General features: G+C 53.3%; 5 protein-coding genes across 5 annotated transcripts; 2 read left to right on the top strand and 3 right to left on the bottom strand.

The window, feature by feature from the left end:
- Positions 1 to 2,173: 2,173 nt before the first annotated feature.
- CGCS363_v002766 (putative phospholipase) lies at positions 2,174 to 4,188 on the top strand (the record flags this gene model as incomplete). Its single annotated transcript, XM_036634615.1, has 2 exons — positions 2,174 to 2,265; positions 2,325 to 4,188. The coding sequence occupies 2 exons, from the start codon at positions 2,174 to 2,176 to the stop codon at positions 4,186 to 4,188; spliced, it is 1,956 nt and encodes a 651-aa protein (XP_036499699.1).
- Positions 4,189 to 4,444: 256 nt separating this feature from the next.
- Positions 4,445 to 7,251, bottom strand: rad15 (General transcription and DNA repair factor IIH helicase subunit XPD; the record flags this gene model as incomplete). Its single annotated transcript, XM_036634614.1, has 9 exons — positions 4,445 to 5,800; positions 5,850 to 5,947; positions 6,000 to 6,330; positions 6,380 to 6,496; positions 6,548 to 6,801; positions 6,849 to 6,980; positions 7,047 to 7,066; positions 7,125 to 7,175; positions 7,235 to 7,251. 9 exons carry the CDS (start codon positions 7,249 to 7,251, stop codon positions 4,445 to 4,447), a joined length of 2,376 nt encoding a protein of 791 aa, XP_036499696.1.
- A 6,277-nt stretch (positions 7,252 to 13,528) lies between these two features.
- prz1 (Transcriptional regulator prz1) lies at positions 13,529 to 14,875 on the top strand (the record flags this gene model as incomplete). The annotated part of the gene is made up of 2 exons (XM_036634613.1): positions 13,529 to 14,559; positions 14,617 to 14,875. 2 exons carry the CDS (start codon positions 13,529 to 13,531, stop codon positions 14,873 to 14,875), a joined length of 1,290 nt encoding a protein of 429 aa, XP_036499697.1.
- Positions 14,876 to 16,220: 1,345 nt separating this feature from the next.
- On the bottom strand, positions 16,221 to 16,956 carry CGCS363_v002763 (uncharacterized protein; the record flags this gene model as incomplete). The annotated part of the gene is made up of 2 exons (XM_036634612.1): positions 16,221 to 16,687; positions 16,743 to 16,956. The coding sequence occupies 2 exons, from the start codon at positions 16,954 to 16,956 to the stop codon at positions 16,221 to 16,223; spliced, it is 681 nt and encodes a 226-aa protein (XP_036499694.1).
- A 72-nt stretch (positions 16,957 to 17,028) lies between these two features.
- CGCS363_v002762 (uncharacterized protein) lies at positions 17,029 to 19,507 on the bottom strand (the record flags this gene model as incomplete). Its single annotated transcript, XM_036634611.1, has 3 exons — positions 17,029 to 18,168; positions 18,224 to 18,658; positions 18,821 to 19,507. 3 exons carry the CDS (start codon positions 19,505 to 19,507, stop codon positions 17,029 to 17,031), a joined length of 2,262 nt encoding a protein of 753 aa, XP_036499695.1.
- Positions 19,508 to 20,502: the final 995 nt, after the last annotated feature.

Raw genomic sequence — 20,502 nt, 5'->3', positions numbered from 1 at the left:
CCCACGAACAACTAAGCCCTCACGCCCTCCAGCATCTCAAAGTTTTTGTATTATTTGTCTGCCGAGAGTTGAGAGTGGAAAGCACACTCCCTTCAATTCCACGTCCCACTGAAAGGCGGGGGCGGGGTAGAGGGTCCCTAATGCGTAAGTGTATGAGCGAGCTCCGGCACCGTACCTACCTAGTGTGTCTGAGGCCCATGCTGAATCCTATCACCTCAGCCACCGTTACAGACTTCCATTCCCGCTCTGTGCCTCATGTGGCTGATCCGCTCCCACACGTCCTACACGCGAACGTACTGGGTAAGGTGGTAGGCAGGCATCTTAGTACATGAGCTCTGGTACATACGTCATTGACAATCGCTCAATAACAATCGTAGATTCAGCTACGCCCATGCACTGTTCTGTTGAATCTGGAGCACATCATCTGCCTTACATAAGGCACCCATGTGCAAACGGCGGACGTTCCTTTTTTTTTTAAAAAAAAATAAATAAAAAAATTCCGGCACTTTGGACTATTTGGTCCGCGCTTTATGCGTGCCTGCGCAATCCCTTACTTGGTACCTGATCTAGCGATAAGGCAACAAGCGCATCTCACACAGAGCTCTGGTCTCGCCCTGCCAACTTGAGACAGCCTTCGGACCTAACGCTGTCTTGCGCGTACAGCTAATATCATCCGGCAGGTTTTACATATCAGTCGCTGTTCTTCCGTCTTCTTCGGCATCCGCCCGTGTGACTTTGCTAACGCCGACTTGGTTTCACAGACACACTCTACCATCTCCACCTCAAAGAGGTCTTCTCGCGACCCCGATCCTGCGATCCCTCTTAACGACTCGCAAAACATGATCAAGTCCACCTCGCTTGTCCGGCTTGCTGAAAGCCGTTCATGATAGAGGCCCGACTCCACAACAAACACTCTCCTCTCGAAGCCACAAAATCCGCTCCTGCTCACCTGGCTGTTGCGCTTGCTCGTCCGCAGCGATCGACTCCCGCCACCGTCAGACCAAAACACGTAACAGACAGACACTGCCTGCTTGACTAAGGAGAAACCATGATGTCTGCCCCGGCACAGGTACACACGTACGGCCCCAAGTGTCGCCTTACTCCCGTTGCGCACCCGACCCCGACCGGGCAGGACAACGGTGTGCCCCCTGTTCCCGGGCAATTCTTCTACTCGTCGGTGATGCCAATAGACGACCCGTTGTCGCCTGGCACGATCGCTGGTGCGTCCGATGCGCGGACTACTCGAGGTCAAATCCGTCCCTTTTCGTTAGGCGACAACAACGCTCTGGAGAAGGCTTGGCTCAGTTTCCTCTCCGAGGATAACGTGAAAGCTCATGAGCATTTAGTACGGAATCGCACCCTGAGTCCTGATGTTGAGAAGGCGAACATAAAAAAGCTAGAGCTTCTGGTTCGGCACCTGGCCGCAAAACATGGCCGAAAGCATGGGGGGATATTTCAGGCATCCGTAGTCGCAGGCGAAGACTCGGATATCCTCCCCGACACTCCAGCTACAGTTTGCTGTCCCGACCTTTTTATTGACGTGTCCACCGAACTACAAAACACATTTTGTGCCCTTGCGAGAAAACAACAACCCTCTCTGGGCCAGGACAATGTGGTTCAGGAGGTCATGATGGAACTGCGACGCCAACTTAGTACAAATCCAGCCGCCGATGACTCCCGGTCAACAGCCGGGAGCGTTCCCTCCTCGAGGCCTCGTGCAGATTCGGCGCGCTCAAGACAAATGGGAATTGTGGGCTCTTTCAGCCCCCGCCGTGAAGCCGCCAATGAATTATCTCGTTCTCAAAAGGACGGGATCACATATGGAGCTGACACCAAAGCGAGACCAAGATCTGATTCGCGCGCGAGTGAGCAAGCGTCTCGCCCATCGACCCCCGGCACGAGTACCTCATTCCGGCCGTCTGTGGATGATGGGATATCCGGGAAGCCTTTCGTCAGAGCAGGAATAAGGCAAAGACCACAAGACGCCTTTGCTACTTCATTTCCCCCTATCGAGACTCCCAGTGCCAATGGAGATGAACGCGAATTGCGAACTCCGCCCAAAGCACAAGAACCAACGAGGCCGAGGGCAAGTACAGTACAAATCGCCACACTGAGCGACGCGAGCTACAGAAGAGAAGCCATTGACGTCGTCGTTGGCGTATCTAGGCTTCACATGGTGTCCATTCCTGCTCTACAGATGAAACCGATTTACTGGTCCCCTGTGAATGACATCGCCGTGGTACTCCGTGCTACATGGTTCTACAGGTTCGTGAATGTTTATCAAGATATGAGTGGTTGTGGGCTGGGTCTGACAGCGATCCTAGAGATACAATGCTTCCAATTCCGCCAGCAGTAGCGAATCAACTAGAAGCTGGATACCGAGAGCTGCAACCGCATACTGAGACCTGGAGCGATGAGCTTCGCTGTGCGATTGAAGTCGGTCCGCTTGGCGAAGAAAAAGTGTCGCATCGTCTCTGGCCGGAAGATGTGGAAAATCTGAGCGATGGCGACAAGCAGACCGTCTCAGACCCCCGAATTTCAACAGATCCGTTCTGTGCTGCTAGCTGCTATCGTGGAGAAGCTGCGGCTGAAGGATCCGTCGATCCAACTCCAAAGTCTGCCAGCACGATGCCGCATCGAAGTTACGCCAGCTACCACGTCATTTACAAGGACGCTTCCCGAGCCTTCCTCTTGAAACCCAGTTTAAAACCATCGGCCTACTATGGGAGACGGCCAGTAGCTAAGATTATGAAGGGAATGACTATCGGCATCCCTGTAGTTCGTGGCTTTGATCGGGAGACGTGGGAACGCATCCACGACAAGAAGGGTAGGCGCGACACAAATTCTCAGTCAGAATCTCCTACGAGCGACCCTGCTGAAAGCGTCGGGCAGGACGTTTTATGTCCAGCTTGTAAGGCAGAAAAGGAGAAGGGCCAGGTTACCGACCTTGTGATGGTTGTACATGGCATAGGGCAGAAGTTTGCTGAGCGAGTCGAAAGCTTTCACTTCACGCACGCCATCAACGCATTTCGCCGGGAAGTCAATATGGAACTGTGCAATCCGGTGGTTAAGGGAGTCTTGAGAGACGACCAGAACGGAATCATGGTACTTCCGATAAACTGGCGCCACACTTTGTCATTCGAAGACGGTGGCCCGATGACGGAAGAGGACAAGGCAACCCACGTGCCTGATGGGTTCAGCCTCAAGGACATCGAACCTGGCAGCATCCCGGCCGTGAGAAGCATGATCTCTGATGTCATGTTCGATATTCCATTCTACATGTCCCATCACAAGGGCAAAATGATCAAGGCGCTTGTTACGGAGGCCAACCGCGTATACCGGCTGTGGTGTCGCAACAACCCTGGTTTTGCTGAGAAGGGGCGTGTCCATCTGATCGGGCATTCTCTTGGCAGTGCCATGGCGATTGACATCTTGTCCCGACAACCCACACGAGTTCCTAGATTGGACATGTCCATCAAATTGCCAGGAGCTGATTTCTTCGAGTTTGATACCAACAACTTGTTCCTCGTCGGAAGCCCGGCCGGATTCTTCCTGCTTCTCGAGAGAGGCATGCTCCAACCTCGGCGTGGCCGGATCAAACCTGGCGCTGATCAGAGCGATATACACGCACCGGATGTTACGGGACAAGTTGGCCGGTTCGGGTGCATTGCAGTAGACAACATCTACAACGTGCTGGCTAAGGAGGACCCAATCGCCTACCTACTCAACGGCACAATAGACCCGGTATATGCTTCAAGTCTCAAGACGGCTCATGTTCCCTCGACCACCAGTTCCATCTTCAAGTACGTTGGCAACGCCATGCGAAGTCTTGTGCCAGGCGCAACCCCAAGCCCCGCGACTATCGAGCCAGCGGTCACGCCCAAGCCCTCCGTCGTGCGTTTGCCGTCACAGCTCGAGTTGGAGGTACACGATTTCACGCGTGAGGAGATTGCAGAGAGAAAGGCGTACTTGTTGAACGACAATGGCCAAATTGATTACTATCTCAGATATGGCGGTGGGCCTCTGGAGATCCAGTACCTCAATATGCTGAGCGCCCATACGTGCTACTGGACGAGCCAGGATTTCATTCGTATGCTGTGCATGGAGGTTGGGAGGAAGCCTGGGAGACAAAACACGATTCCCGCCATGAGGGCTCAGAAGGCAACCAAAAGGATCATCGTTAACTAGGTGACTTATGCCGGACGGATGGGCGGACGATTTGAAATGAGGTTTGCAAGATTCAAACATAGATGCAGAGTCGTGACACAAAGTCATTCCCGCATGATGCGTAGACAGTGCGACTGGATCGTGGGTGAAGCACCAGATTTAGGTCTCTATCAGACAAAACATTTAATGTACATGGCCGTTTTCGCTTCCCATCCAGACGCTGACGGGCTCCAGCTTAGGTACCAGCTGCAGTCAATGAGCTGGCTCATCGAGAACCTCAGAATCCATCGTCGATCTCCATCATGTCCTGGTCAAGGTCATCGTCCATGCCGTATTCGTCGCCCTCGTCAGCTCCCAACTGCATGCTATCAACCCCGGCAGCTTCAAGCTGTTGGATCCGTTCCATGTCCATCTTCTCCTTGTGCTTCATCAAATCGTCGTAGCTCCATGTGCTCACACCCTCCTGGTCCTTAGCCCGGAACGGTTGAGCCATCTGCTTGAGGAAGCGGCGAGCGCTGCTTACAGCCATGTCGGTGCTGAGGTTGGTGTCGGCGTCGAGAAGACCTTGGTTGATCCATTTGGGCAGCTGCACTCGCTTCTTTTGGAATCTGCGGTCGGCCAGTACCATGATACCGTAGTCGTCCTTGCCTCTCAAGACACGACCCAGACACTGGGCAGCGTGTCGCATGGCGTCGAATGACAGGAAGTCGTTCTCGCGGATACGGTACGTCTCGCGAAGGAACTCGAGTCTCGCTTTGAGGATTCGGGACTCAGTGTACTGGAATGGCACGCCGATGCACAACACAGTACGGCCGTACTGGTGGTCGAAATCGATACCCTCAGAGACCTTGCCTCGAGCGACACACAGAAGAACAGCGCCGCGGCCGTTGCAGCACGCCGTTCGGTACGTTTCCAGCGCCAGCGAGGTTTCCTGCGCATCGGGTGTCTCGACGAGGATGAGTTTGTACTTCCAGACCTCTTCGAGGATGTTCATTCCCTGCCACATGCTGATGATGGACTCCATGTAGAGATAGGAAGGGAAGAAAACCACCATGCCATCCGGGGTGATTTTGGCAAACTCGGTCAGCAGCGTGCCGTAGTTTCGCACCACGCTAGGCTCGTTCCTGACCTGGAAACTCGTGGAAACACTCGCTTGGTCACTTCCACGTGTCACAATCATGGGCAAGAACGACCTTCGCGCTAACGTCATGCTGTATGACTCCTGTACCACGGTCGAGAAGCCAAGCATCTTCGGGTACATCTCAAGAGGGGAGATCGTTCCTGAAGTGATGATGACAGAACTGAACCTGTCAAAAACGGGTCGGATTGCGATTGCGGCGTCCAAACAAGTGAAGTGCAGGACAGGGTTTGGCACCTCTGCTGTCTCCGACTCGAATGGTTCTAGGATCAGGAGAAACCCCTTCTCGTATGTTGCTACCAGCGTCGCGAAGGTAGCTACCTCTTGCAAAGGCTGGTAGTCTTCAATATTCGTGAGCTCGAGAGTCCTCACCAAGGACGTCAATCGTTCGGCACAGAACCGCAGAGGCTTCTTCTCAATGAAGGTGTACTCCCTCAAATGAGCAAGGAAAGAAGGAGGTGTCTCTGAAATGGTGTGTCTGACCTTCATCCGTGTCTGGTATGTGGTTAACATCCGGCTTTCTGTTTCTGTCAGAGTTGCTTACCTTGAGATACTCGATGAACCTCTTCAGAAAAGACACGAAATGTTCAGCCCTTCTGATGTTGCCTGGTACCGCCTCCTTCAGCAAGTCGTCTGGCAAGGCTGCTGACTGTCAGTGAACGATAAGGAAGCGAGAAATCAGGGCATCATATACCTGGGTTGGCCATGAATGCGTCCTCCTGTCGCGCTTCGTCGGCATCCCGCAATCCTTCCACAAGCTTCTGATACTCATTCTGCAACTGCTCCTGGTCGGTGTCTCTCATCTCCGAGATCTTCTTCTCCAAGTTCTGTGCGCCCCTTGTTGCTTTCCGTAGAGAGTCCTCGGTGATATCTGTGCTTAGGGACTCGATGCAGACGTTGTCAATATTGTGGGCTTCGTCAAAGACGACAATGCAGTCTTTTGAGAGCTCTTTCGATACTCTCTCTGCGATCTTGGGGTCAAGTAAATAGTGGTAAGAGTAGATGATGACGTTGCAAAATTGCATCTGTTCGTGCTCAGCACAAGAAACAACATAGTGATCTTTCAATCCTTACCATGCGTCTTGCAGTGAAATATGGGCACTGCTTGTGCTGTTCGCCGTACCTCAGAAGGCCCTCAAAGGTCCAAACTCCGTTTGGAATGAGATTGTGCGGCTCGAGGAGATCCAGGTTCTATGTCGAATCTTTAGCCGAATGAGAAGCCACGACGGAAGCAATACCCACATCATGGTAAACGCATAGGTCGACATTCTCGCCTCGATCCTTTTTCTCCTTGACAAATCCAGCCGTGAGGCTTCGGCAACGAGCGTCGACGATGGCACCACTCTTTTCCTGCTTGACTGACGGGTGAAGACACAGGTTCTTTCGACTTGTCAGCCCGAGGCCTCTGAACTCTTCCTCCTCTCCAAGCTCTTGAGCGCGGTACTTCATGAGAGCTTTCAACTCTGCGAGGGCCTTTTCGATCTCAGACATGGTACCTGATATGGTTAGATATAGTCAAAGCTTCTGAAGAATTCAGACGTACGTGAGCAGTAGATGAGCTTGCGATGCTCTGGGTTATGTTGTTGATAGGCCACAATAAGTGAGAGCAGCGATACCGTCTTTCCTGTCCCTGAAGGCATCTCTAGGACGCAGTGGCCACCCGCGTCCAGAGTCTCTAGTGGATGAATTAACTAGTCAGTAAGAAGTATGAGATTCGAGGGGCAATGTCTAGCGAACACACTCTTGAGGTCGCACATATAGCTAAACACCGACAAAGTCAGCACTCATCGGGCTCAGGTTGCGGAGCGTGGTGACTTACGCATACTGCTCAGGGTATATCCTAGGGTAGGGGAAAAGAATTGGCAGATCACTGGGAAGGTGATGTTAGTTGTGGGTTTTGAGGACCGTGGAAGGTCGATCGAGGCTTACTCAATGAAGAACTTCATTGTGAAGGCGATAAGGGGCCCAAAGCCCGCCGATCAGCTATACTTCGATGAACCCTGTTTGAGACCTGGAAGTTTGGAAGGGACGGTTGTCAAAGATGAGGGAAGGATATGGGTGACGATGTGAGGCTGGCCAGGTGTGGAAGTTGCGGTGGACTTTGGTGGTTGGTCGAGGTTGAGCGAAAGTGCCACCGCGATAAAGGCAAGAAAAGCAGAAATTTGGGCAGGTTTGCTGTATTCGAGCAATCAGATACTGCATGCATCTAGGTGAATCAGTATCAGCTATTCTAGCCAGTCTTCTGCATGTCACGATCCGCGATGATGGAAAAATGTGATGCGCGTTGCTGTGCTGTGCCTGAAAATCGGTGACGTGAGACAGCTCTTGCCTTTGAACAGGCAGGGGGAGCTGTGGAGCCAAAGCGTCGCGGTTTCACGTGACCTTCGGTGACCATCACCTTCACCTTTCCGATTCTCGGTGTGAAGCGCGTTGACCATGGTGAGAAGAGGTCTAACTGTTGATAGCTGATCTTTCAGAAATAGACCGGCTAGGTGCGCATAAGGGCAATGATTCTCTTCGAATCCCATTGTTTTTCCGAATTCCAATTTTGTAAATCATCCCGGCGGGAGGAGCCATCCAAGTTGATAATCCAGCAAGTTGCAGATGAATATACACCCACATGCAACGGGGGCCGTCGGGCCCGTTGGAAGCAACACACGGAAACCTTGCCAGCCATATCTCTTCTTCGCCTTGCGAGTCCTTAAATGTTCCAGACAATCTGTAGTCCACGACCTTACATATCTCCCAGTCCGCATCACGCGCCTACCGGGCCTCGTTTACTGATTTCACAGCATTCACAGCCCGCGAGGCAGTTTCTCGATTGAGATCATTTTCTGATGTTATGCTCTGCCTTGACGACTCGCCTACGACAGCCAATAAGTCGACAAGTTGGTGGCGCCTACAAGGACTGCGCGGGATTGATCCGCCGACTACTTAGCGAATCGGGGGCCGGGGGCCGGGTCTAAGGGCGGCCGCCGCGGGGAAATAATAGGTACTGCTAGGTAGTAAGTAGACTCACTGCGCTGGGATGGGCCTGCAGCGATGAACTAGCACACAATCACCGTCTGCAAATGGATGCTCTACAGGCTCTACAGGCCTGTGACCGAGTAATCCTTCGCGGTAGTCAGCACTTAATCAGATGGCCTGGCTTGGAAAATCCCGGTGTGACTGATGCGAGCGCGCCTTTGGCACATGTACGCGCACAAGTACAGAGGCGGGACCGTCCCATCTCATCGCAGCTATCTTGACGTAGAAACCAAGAAAGTAAAGAAACAGACCATGGGACGAGCGGGACCGCCTGCCTGCCCGAGGAACGGTTGAGCACCGATTGACCGACGGGCTCCAGACACTTGGTTCGCGAGTTCGGATAGAGAGGTACACTGCGGAGTAGTAGTGTACACCTGCACCAACAACGGGGAATGAGCAAAAGCACAGTACTTTTTTACTCTGCCAAAGTCCCCATTTCCAGCCCACCATGGCGCAGGTTACGCCCGACTGCGGTCTCGCTTCAGAGATACCCCTGCCCCGGCTCCTTGGGAAGCCGACCGAGTACAGGGATGTTTTCGTAGTCTTCTACACCTGCTCTGCAGTAGTGTATTTCTTCGTGGGCATACAGACGCCGGTGGCTGGTTGGGGGTGGGAGATCGCAGGGTCTCGTAGGGCCGGTTTTATTTGGATTCTAGTGCGTCTACGGATAGCGCTTGACGGATATGCTCACTCAACCAGATGGAAGCAAGACAAGGCGTAGGGAGCAGAGGAAACGAGCCGGTGGGCACGGGCAGGGCCGCGATAAATGCCCTCGCCACAGACGGGAGTCGGTCGAAGGAGTGGGAAGCATTTAAGTCAGAGGCTCTGCAAGATGAGGTCCGGTATGGTCTGGCCGCAGACATCTAATAGCTACATGCACCCGCGATAAACCAAGATGCGTCCCAATCGTTGCAGTCAAAAATCACCGGAAATTTGAGAGGATGCAGCAGCTAGCCCATGTTCTGGGGGCCACGAACAAAAGACCAACAGGAATAGCACAGAAAACACTTCAATCTTTGTTGGGCGCTCTTGGTTGCATCACCACCATCATCACCACCACCATGCCCCTTGCTTGCTGCATGAGAACTCCATGGAGATTGACTTTCCAACAGGCGAAGATGAGGGCTGAATGGGAGGGATGGTGGCCGCTGGAGTCCCAGTGTTCCCTCCACTGCCTACCTTGCGACGTTGCAGCATCCATAAGGGTCCTGGCCTGGATCAATGTAATGGGGTATGGACCGAACCGCCAACACCGTTGGAAATAGCCAGCCAGAGAACGGTCTAGGCAGACGGGCACCAACGGCGGAGAGAACAGCCACTGCGAATACATTGCGCATACATAGTGTGCACGCACCATAGGCTGTCAAATCTTATGCTACCGTAGTACGACGTATTCTACGTACGAACGCATGGGCAGGGAAGGAAGCGCAATGATAGTCACAGTAAGATTGCTGTGAAGATGGGAAGATGGCGGGCCTCAAGGCAGATTCCTCTGCCCCATCTGTACTCTTGCTCCAGGGGCATTCCGGCCTCCAGGAACCACGTTGTCTGTGCCGCATTCATGCGGCGATTCCTCCACGGCCCCTGGATCAGGAATTGTTGACAATTATGGGAATGTCCCTATATATGCTTATGACGGCACGGCTATACGGACGTGACTCTGCCCATCTTATCTAGCCTATCTGCGGAAAGATGCCCCTCAAGAAGTCGAGTTGTGTGTGTTTCTGCCAGTGATGGATTTCTGAGATACTGCTCAGATACGATGCGATGCCGTAAGGTCCACGGCATGACCCTGGAATCTGTCGTATCCGCATCTCCAGTGCTTACTCTGCAGGGCTGTATGCTAATTTGAGCATTTGGGTGGGATAGCACCGTGAAACGGCAGGTACAGCGTCTAAACTAATTCACCTGGAACCTTGACAAACGACGACATCAAATAGTTTTAGCTTGGGGTTTTGGCCACCTCATTCTTCCTCTCACGAGGAGTATGACGAGGAGTCCGGGTGGTGGGCAAAGGAGAGAGAGTGTGAGAGAGAGAGAGAGAGAGTGTGTGTGTTTGTGTTTGAAAGAGAGACGACATAGAGGCAAGCCCGGTGACTGACTCCACAGTTTGCCCGGCCGACTTGGGAAGCCCTGCCGATGTACTGCGCTGTACCTTGGGCTGCACTGCAGTGCACTGCACACCAAGGGCCCATTGCGACCCCAACTCTGACCTGCCGCCTCAGCCCAAAGACCAAGATCAGGACTTTTGGATGGCATCCGTGGATTGGCCTGCCCTATGGATGCTCAGATTCGGAAACTGCAGCTCAGAGACAGCTCATCTCACAAAAAGGGGGGGGAGAGCAATGCGGCGTCATTGGCCACAGGCATCCCACGCTCAATGTTGACGCCTCGGAAACGGGCGTGCTGGCGCGGTTGGCGGCCAATTGGGTGAAGCAGGCAAGACGGAGGCGAAATAATGTTCTCCTCTCGCTGCGTACATAGTAGGTATTCCACCCGGTTGTGAACGATTTATACGGTCCACCAGGCTCAGAGATGGCGGGAGTACTTTGAGCGACAGACCAGGTTGATGCCACGAAGTTTAAAGTGCGGCCCGTCATTCGCCGGTTCGCGAGGTGAGGTAAGAGAAACTGGAGAGTTGCAACGGGCGCGGTAACGCACGCAAGCATCTTGCATGTCACTTTAAGGTGTCATTAGGCTGCCCTACCCACAGCACGCGCAGCAGCTTGGTTAAAAGGACCAGGCAGCTGGAGTCTCGGTGCTCACTATCCGTATTGACGCCAAGGTATTAGGTAGTGGTAGGTAGGTAGGTAAGTAGACTGTGACAGGAGGGCCTCACTCTACCTTACCTACCTTACCTACCTTACCTACTAGTAGCCTAGTAGGTGAGCTGCGGGGTACGTACCTTCACCGGTCCTGCGCTCCTCCCCTGGTGTCCACCACGGCCGATGTGGCTCAATCGATCGATAGGGCTCCACCCAGAGCACGGGCGCTCTCCGGTCTGGGTGGCTTCCCGGCGAGTCTTAATTAAACGGTTGGCTGTCAGTCTTCCAACTACCAACAAGTCTTGTTGGTTGTCCGTCACAGTCATTACTCTGTCATTGTCGCGGCTCGTCACCTTGCCTACCTACCTACCTACCTGCCTACCTATTCCATTTCCACTCTCGCTGTTGCTCTTGTCACAACCCACATCATCCCATCCCCTTCTCGTTCAATGCCCTCCCACAGCCCTGTCCTGTTCCTTCCGACCCTTCTCCTCTCTGTATCCGAACTCCCCTTGTCCGCCTGTCTTCCTCGCCCCTTCCCTTCCCCGGACCCCTGGCGCAGATGATGCTGGGCCACCGGCCAAAGGCTCGTCCACAGCCAGGGCTTTACGCTCAGTATCCTGGTCTAGTCTCCAGGCAAGGCCCTCTTTCATTCCCAAGTTGTTGGACTGGCCACTCATGGCACTGGAACCCTACGGATGAATGTGCATCGGCTGCGTTGGTGCAAGCATTTATCGTACCACCAAGTTGTTTTTACTCACCCAAGTCGGCTAGAACCACCACCAACAACACGCCCGGCCAAACAAGAGCCAGGGTCGTCGACTTGCTAAACCAACCAGACGAGGAAGAACACGAGCACCGCGCCGACAGACACAGACACAGACACAGATACAGATACAGGCAAGTGAGGAGGAAAAGAGAGACCGACGCATACTCGACCTTGATCGCAATGTTGCTTCAGAGTTTTCATCCCACTGCAACCTCCTCTCAGAGGTCAGCCGTCCTAACAGCAGACAGACTTGAATTCTGCACAAACCTCCGCACCCTCATCAGTCCTTTTCCATGTCCTCCTCTTCGTCTCACACCCCTCGCTCCAACTCTTCTCCTCCACCTCTCGCAGCAGCCCCCAATGCCACCCATCCTGGGCTGGTTGGATCCTTCGCGGGACGGTCCAACCACCACCACCAACATGTTCCAACATGCTGCTCCAACAAAATCAAAGGTCCCCTTGCCCTGCTGGATGCTGGACCCTCTCAGAAAGCACCATCTTACTCCAGTCTCCACCAATTTCGTCCAGCTGCCCACCCTGCCCCCATGTTCTCCATCACCTTGCACGTAATACAGGGCTACCGTGCATTGCCTGTTGCTATCGACGTTCTGGCTCTGCCTTTCTCCATCTTGGCCTGGCTCTCACTTGCTCTATCTCGCTCCCACACTGCTTCTGCTTCTCTGACTCTATGGCATGCACGCAAGTCTCTTTTGATGATGCCGTAAATACACTCTGTGCTGTCAGTCTCCGCCCCCGGCTGTCTTCAATTAACCCCCGTACCGTATATCTCACCCGTGCTAAACTTATACACATACATACACCCTAAATTGCCCATACTACCTTGCTCTGCGACTGAACCGCTTTGGTCCCAAGCATGACCCGGCAGAAAGAGAAAGAGATGGGCGTCCCGTCTCAAGGTCTGTATAAAAATTGGCCCAGTCTGCCTCATGCAATCAATGTGTGAAGCGCTCGCGGTCTGCCCTGCTTCCTTGTCTCTCTGTCCATCTCTCCCTCCTCTGTGTTGATCAACCCTGCAAGTGACGATCAAAGTCATCGCGTGTGGTCCCGGTCAACTTGCCCACCCCCCTTGGGTCCCCTACAGAACGAGGCAAACTGGGTCTTTCTTCCCGTCTTCCGGATACCGTACCTGGCTTACCTTACTTCCTTCCCTTGTCTTGGCCCCAACACACGCGCCCGCGCCCTCTCTTTTCCTCTCTTGCGTTCCCTTCCCAGCACACTGCCTGATTACTTGCTTGCCTACCTTCCGTTGCTCGTCGGATGTAAGGTAAAATAAGGTACAGTCCAGTTGCCCCTGTCCTATGTCGTCCTGCTGCCTTGTCTTGCTCCTCTCCTCAATTCGAGCACGTTCTTTATAAGTGCCTCCTTCCCCATCTTACCTCCTGCTTTTCAGCCTTCCTGGGCAAGGTTGCCAATCAGATACGCACCCCGATCCGTCCTATCCACACACTCCTCCCACTCACGCGCATCCCTCCAACAAGTCCCAACTCAGCACCCTCCACCCCCCCTTCAGGGCCTGATTGCGTCTTGTTCCAACAGCCCTGTTGGTATATAAGTTCATCTTTTGCGTCCAACAAAGCGTCCGGGGGGAGAAAAGGGAAACACAAGAACGCCAACAAAAAAAGGGTGCCGCCCACGCCAGTCATGGATCTCACACCACCCTCATTAACAAGATCTCCGGCGTCTTCAACTCACACCTACTGCCCGTCGGAATCCTCCCTGGACTATCCATCACCAGATCTCGCAACTCAGCAGTACAAGCTTGCTTCTTTGTACGCTGCTGGCCAACTCTGCTCTCTCGCACAAACACCTGACACCGATTCCTCTTTGCCGCCTTTAGATCCCACGACGACAGCTGACTGGACCTCGGCCAGCATCATGGCACCGGCCTCTTCTTCACTGTCCATTCCAAACGTTCTGTCCTCAGAATACGATCCCTTTTCTGAGTATGACCCGGCCCCGTACGGATCTGAGACGTACCCCCCGCCACCCTCACAACCGTCATCGGTTGTCAACCAACCGCATACTCTCGCAGATGTAACCGGACGCTCGCCAGCACCGTCTTCTTCAAGAAGCTCGTTCTCTTACCCGCACGGCGGCGGCCACCCCACAGGTCCCAGGATCAAGATGGAAAACACCAACGACTACGGATCCGGAATCGATGTTTCCCATTACCCGTCACCACGCTCGATGCAAGTCCCGTACATGACGGAGCCCAGCCAGTATGCAAGCCCACATCAGGCCTACCTGTCAGACACCAGCTCTCCTGCATGGTCCAAGACAGAGCTGGATGCCGAACATTACTACCAACATCAAACTCCATTGGGGGATTCGAGTGCATCTGGCAGTCATCATGGCTCAAAGCGCGCGGAGATCAAACCAACCCGGCCAAAGAGGTCGGCGCGGCGGATGACGACCGTAGCGGACGCCAACTACCAATGCGAGGTCAAGGGCTGCGGAAAACTGTTCAGTCGTAGTTACAACTACAAAGCCCACCTGGAGACGCATGACGAGAAGAGAGAGTACCCATTCCCCTGTCCAGTCGCCGACTGCAACAAGAAGTTCGTCCGGAAGACAGACCTTCAGAGGCACAACCAGAGCGTTCACATGAAGGAGCGAAACCACAAGTGTGACTACTGTGGTCGTCTATTTGCTCGCAAAGACACTCTCCGGAGGTAAGTTGAAGTGCAAGAATCGTATTCCAGGGGAGCGTATACTGAGGTTCGTACCAGACACATGGAAGACGGGTGTTCCAAGCGATTCGACGTGGGAACTTGTGACCTTCGCATCGATGGCTATGAAGGGATGAGCGTCAACCGTAACATGGGAGGGTCTATGCATCCGATGGGTCTAGGCCAAGGTACTCTGCCACCGATCACGATGCCCATGGGCAACAACGGTGGTTTGCTGCATCCGGTGGCCTCCTCTAGCAGGGGTAGAAGTGTCATGTCCGGCACGAGCGACACCCACAGCGACCACTGGCCACGATGATGTATGGCTGGTTGTAGGCCAGTTACGGGAAGTACGACGAACGAACACACATGCGTGCGCAAGCTATATAACACGTGGCATGGTATATATTAAGAACATGTCTGTATCATTATATGGGCGGTTGGGATGGATTTATGACCATCTTTCTAGGGTAGATACCTGTGGGCAACGGCGTTTTGGTAGTGGGTTGGCGATAATGAAGGACTGCAGAGGTAAATGACGGAATGCACACAGCAGCAAGTATCCAAAACGGCGCCTTGCGCAGGACATCGCCTCGTGCTCCGATACTGAGATTCTGTACGCACGTACGAGACTTTCCGAGAATGGCCCAGCTTCATCGGCGCCGCAACAGTGAAGGCACGACATATCCCTGGCCTCAGAATCCTCAAGTGCTGGAGGAGTTTCTGGTACCGGCTAAACGATGACGGTAACCAGCTTGGCAAGCGGCGCCCAAGCCGTTACCTGTATAAACCCCCCTCGCTCATGAGATGTGCCTAAAAGATCCGCATGAGAGCACGCGGTGACTCATCCCTACCATTTCCTTTGGATATGTAGGTATTCTGCATGCCTGTCTCCTTCCATCCCAACAAGATATCATCTCAATTTTAGGCGCTCGGCGGTCTGTCTTATACGCTCGTTTCTGGTGAGCTTGGATTTGCGTTTTGCGCTACCAATTGGAGCCACTCGGCTGCACAGGTCAAGATATCTGTCTCTATCCATCCCTCAAGAGACAAACCGCCTTACCCCGGGGCCGGATATCATGCTTTTGACAAAAGTAGTCGGTGTACTGGACAATCACGGTAGGTTGGGACGGTGGGGTTTTCCAGATACTATTTTGCGAATCGTGTCTCTGCTACCTTCGTTTTCCATTTCTATCCGGTTCCTTATCACCCATATCCTTTTGATCGTCGATACAGAAGCCCGGAACTTCCTCCCTTCCAAGAAGAACTCTGCAGAAACAAAAGAAAAAGAAAAAAAAAAACCTTGCCGTTACCATCCTGAAACCAAGTGCGTCAGTCACTCCAGATAGAGGAGCGTCTGTCCCCAAACACGTTCAACCCAAACCGCGATTCCAATGAGAATTGCCGCTTCTTCTTCTTGTTCTTTTTCTTCTTCACCCTGATTGTTACCAAGCAGCCCATCAGCCTGCTCGTCATTAATGACCAACGAGTGGCCCGTCGCTAAAACTGGAAAGCGGAAGTCGTAAATCTCGTGAACCTCATGATCATACAAGCTTTCAAGCCCCAAAAGGTTGCGGTCCGCCGTGAATGTCGGAATCATTCCGTGGAGGTCGCGAAGGTGGAGTAAAGAGAGAATGGAGAGAGCAATTGCGAGGCCGCTGTCATCATTTCATGCAGATGACGTGGGCCCTTGTAATAGAAGCGACTGAGATAGTCGCGCCTGTGTCGTTGCGAACGGTGATGACAGGGGTGACAACCAACTGAACACGCCAGTGCTCAGCCTGGAGGATGTGAGGGTCAATGTTGGGTGCAACACCGACCATGGTCTGAGTGCTGAAGCGAGCGCCAGCATCGGGAAACCGAAACTCAAAGGTGCAGCGTGACGTGAACATTTTCGCAGAGATGGACCAGGCCTTTTCGATCATGTCACGAAGAGCATCATCGGCATCATCCAAGTTGGGACCACCCTCGGACTCAGGCAGCATGAGGGGAGCGAGCATCTCGCGCAGTTCGGCTTGGAAGTACTCGATACGGTGGCTGCGATAGGCGTCGTAGCGCTCATGGTTGATGCATGAGTTGACGATCGCCGCGACACGGTCAATGCAAACCTGGAGGGCACCGCCTTGGCCAGCTGTGACTTCTAAGTCAGCGTCAATATCAAGTAGCAGGCAAGGCTGAAAACTTACCAGGGAGGTTGTTCATCTCATAACGTATCTCACCAATCTGGCGATCAGCGTCAACAGAGAAGCCCTGCCAAGCCTCAAAGACGAAGATGCGATGAACAAGCAAGTCGATAATGGCGCGAGAGATGAGACAAGCGCGGGTCATGCTGTCGTTCATGTGCTGTCGAATGTAGGACCAGGCTTGGTGCTCGCTAAAAGGAGAGTACAGTGTAGTCATGTAGCGGGCAATCTGAACTTCCGAGAGATGCAACATCACACTTGGGTCGATTGAGGAGGCAAATCGGAGCACCTAGCTCCGGGCCAGACCCCAAACCCCTTCGAAGGCACGAGCATAGCGCTCGTTATCGCCGCTGTCGTCTTGGCCGAAAGCTGTTCCAGAAGCCAAGGTCCCGGTGACACTTGCGGGCTTGCCGACTGATCTGGGGCCGTTGCTGCCATGGCTGAAGGGACCAGGGGTGAAGCCTCCGTGATTGTAATCAACTGCGTGGTAGTTCTGAACCGAAGATCTGGAGGGGTGATTCCGCTGAGATTGGGAACCACGGTGGGTGGGAGCACTATTGTACTGCTGAGTGGAACCGAAACCAGGGGTTCTCGGGATCAAAGGAGAAGCCCCCGTGAAGCCAGACGAAGGGCCCTCGAAGTTGCCAAATCCAGTACGGCTAACGGAGCGAGGCGTTGGGCTCTCAAAGGGGCCAGTACTGGTGTTGAGGCCACGACGAGAGCCAGCATTTGATCCAGGTCCATAGCTGTAGCTGTAGGAGCTTTCGGCATTGTCAAAACCGCCATTGCTGCTGCTATGTCCGGGATGAAACTCTGGAGCATTGGGACGGAAAGAAGACTGCTGCTGGTTGTATCCTCGGTGCCCCATGGCAGTACCAGGGCGAGCTTGCATGGTAAACTGAGCACCATAACCACAAGAAAGGTCAAACTCGTTTGGCTGTTTGTAATCACCATTGAAAGAGCTGCGAGCATCTCCAGATCGCGAGTAGGAGCGAGCTGGCAGCATCGGTTGCTGCATAGAAGCGCCACTTGAAGCACGAGTCCAACCGGCGGAAGAAGTGGTTCTGTTGTCGGCAGGGCGACGAGAGTTACTGAACATGCCGGGATAAGAAGTGGGCGGCCCGTTGCGAGAAGATGCGTTGGGCATTCCGGAGATTTGAGACGTCTCTGCATTCTGCTGCTGGTAGTTGAATGGCTGCAGCGCATTGTCTATAGAAGGCATTATCTCACTGTGCTCTGACTTGATGGTAGCGCGTGTGGGCACCAGCTGCTTCTGCACATTCTGAGAGCGAGGAGTCTCATTCCCCTGCTGCTCCAAGGCAGCGATACTGGAAGCGCTCAGGGCGGTGATAACGTTGCCAGGTGAGCCTTCCTCGTTTCGCGTAACCAGCCACTGGGAAGTAGGACGAGATAAGAACTCCTTGACAGTCTAAGATTCACTTATTAGTTTGGTTACAGATTGGGTAGTTCTGAATAGCACATACCTCCACCAACTCCCGCATGATTTCCTGAGTGGTATCTTCCCCGTTGTTCTCATGATCAAGTCTGGCTTGATACTCGCGCAACTTGTTCTTGTACTTCTCAGTCTCCACGTGATAGCAAGCGAGCCGATTCTCGACCTCATCATGCTTGCTCTGGAGCTCGGCATATTCACGCTTGAGGTTGTCGCGCTCCTCAAGCATGATACTTGCCTCCAGCTTCGTGGAGCAAAGGACCTTCTCGTTGTACTCAATATCGAGACGATAGTCAGCGACCTCGTTGATCGCCTGGCGAAGCATGTTGTTGACATCTTGCGCATACTTCTGAAGGCCATCACAAAGATCGTTGGCGATTTTGCTGGGGATTCCTGGAGTGCGACGAATGGCCTGCTGCGTGGTCATGATACCCGCCTGAACCTGACGGGCAGGGATCCAGGCCGGCTTTTCATCTCAAAAATCAGTCATGTTTTCAAACAAGAACGACGTTTGGGGTACTCAAGACGAAAAGGAAAAACATTGAGGGACTTGAAATCCGAAGGGGGTAAAGAGGGGAGGATGGGTAAATCAGGAAGAGGCAGCAACCAGAAGGGGAAGTCGACATACGTGGTTTCGGGCGAGCTCAGAACGGCGATTGTCTCGGATAGGACCGGCCAAAGGGCCGTCGATCTGGCAGTGGGCAGCCATCTCTGCGACAACTGGCTTGGAGTGAGCGAGATTGTTTGCTGCAAGTTTTCCCTTCTCCTCAGAAATTGTAGGAAGAGCTCGTTGGGCACGTCGAACTTCGCTGTCAGGAGCGTTGGGAGTGTTGCCAGGTGCCTTGACAGCAGGAGGGGTTGGTCCAAAGCCGCTTTGGAGCGTCGTAAAGGCCGGCCGATATCCAGCGGAGGAAGGCTCGGCAGTTGGGCGACCGGTAGGAGTTGCCAGAATTGTTCCGTCGGAGCGAGTAGACAACTTACCCGCAGAAAAGCTGGTCGAATTCTGCGAGTGAGAAGGACCGCTGCGTTTGGCACTGCCTTGGCTGGGAGTAGTATGAAATTTTGGCGGGACAGGAAGCTGGTAGTTTTGATGGTAGTCCTGTTGATAGAGCTGGCCAACCCTGCCCTGGCAAAGTTCGGGGCCAAAAACGTCAGGAGGCGACTTCTCGTACACAATAGTACTGGCCGATGAGCTTGGGGTTGAGTGATGGTGCTGGTGGCGCGACGAAGAATTACCAGGAGGTGAGTGGTCGGAAAGGCGCACACCGCCTCGATCCTCTCCGGAGCTGTTACTGTTGTGTCTCAAGTCAGCCATTTTGGTTTCCTTCCTTTGTGGCCGTCACAACGAGGGCGCCGTGAGGAAGGGGGGGAGATCCTATAGCACGGTAGAACCACTAGGTGTATGTTGGAAGGGGAAGAACAATAACGACGATGTGCGGAAAGAAGGTAATCAAAGGATGTCGTGGTGGGAAAGGGATATGGGTGGGAGAAAACCTCACATGCGGGAGGTGAGAGATTGTTGATGATTCTTTCGAGTTATGGATGGAGAGAGATAGCGAGGGGGAAGTGGAGAAAGAAAGGCGCGCCTTCCAGACAAAACAACTGACGCTAGCCTTTGCGGGAGTTGCATCAGATTCACTTACTAGAAGTGAAGATGAAAAAAAAAAAAAATGAAAAAAAAAGGCAGAAAGGGGGGGGCGAGGGGACAGGTGAAGCTTCTGGTAGCTCGTCTGCCTTAGCCAACCTGAGGTGAAGTAAGTTAAGCCAAGGCGAGAGGATAAGAATGTCATGCTCACCTCACACCTTCCTGTCTGCTTACATCCAACCCCAATGATAAGAGAAAAGCAAGAGGAATAGGCGTGCACCAGCTCTTCACTTGAAGCCCCGTGGCAAAAACAGATAGGTTCCTTCCGTATACTATATGAAAGCAAAGATTTCAGAGGGCAAGAGAGCAGCATGCCTCATGGACCTCCACCACAAGGATCTGGAGGAATGAGAAGGAGGCTAGGGAAGACTGGGGCTTTTGGCAGAGAAAAGAAAACATACGTACAAGTTGAGCTCGCGTACCGAGTCCAGCACACAAGACCTCTGCTTTGGGTGGGTAGTTTTGTTGGTCAAATGTACCAAATGCTGTTGTTGAATCTTGCTAGGGTAGCCGAGGTCCAAGGAGGCTGATCGAAATAGCCCCGAAGCCAGTACCAGGACTATCTATGCCAGGCGTCTTGGGGGCAATCGTGGAAAGCACGACCGAACTTGGGAGCAGGAGCGAAACTTATCGATCAAATTACTCTCAGAACCCTTTCAAAGGTA

This window comes from Colletotrichum siamense, assembly GCF_013390195.1.
Source record: "Colletotrichum siamense strain Cg363 chromosome Unknown KSG_Cg363_contig02, whole genome shotgun sequence".
In the NCBI taxonomy this organism is placed as follows: Eukaryota; Fungi; Ascomycota; class Sordariomycetes; order Glomerellales; family Glomerellaceae; genus Colletotrichum; species Colletotrichum siamense.
The sequence above is the reverse complement of the archived record's forward strand: the minus strand, read 5'-3'. Positions and strand labels throughout refer to the sequence as shown.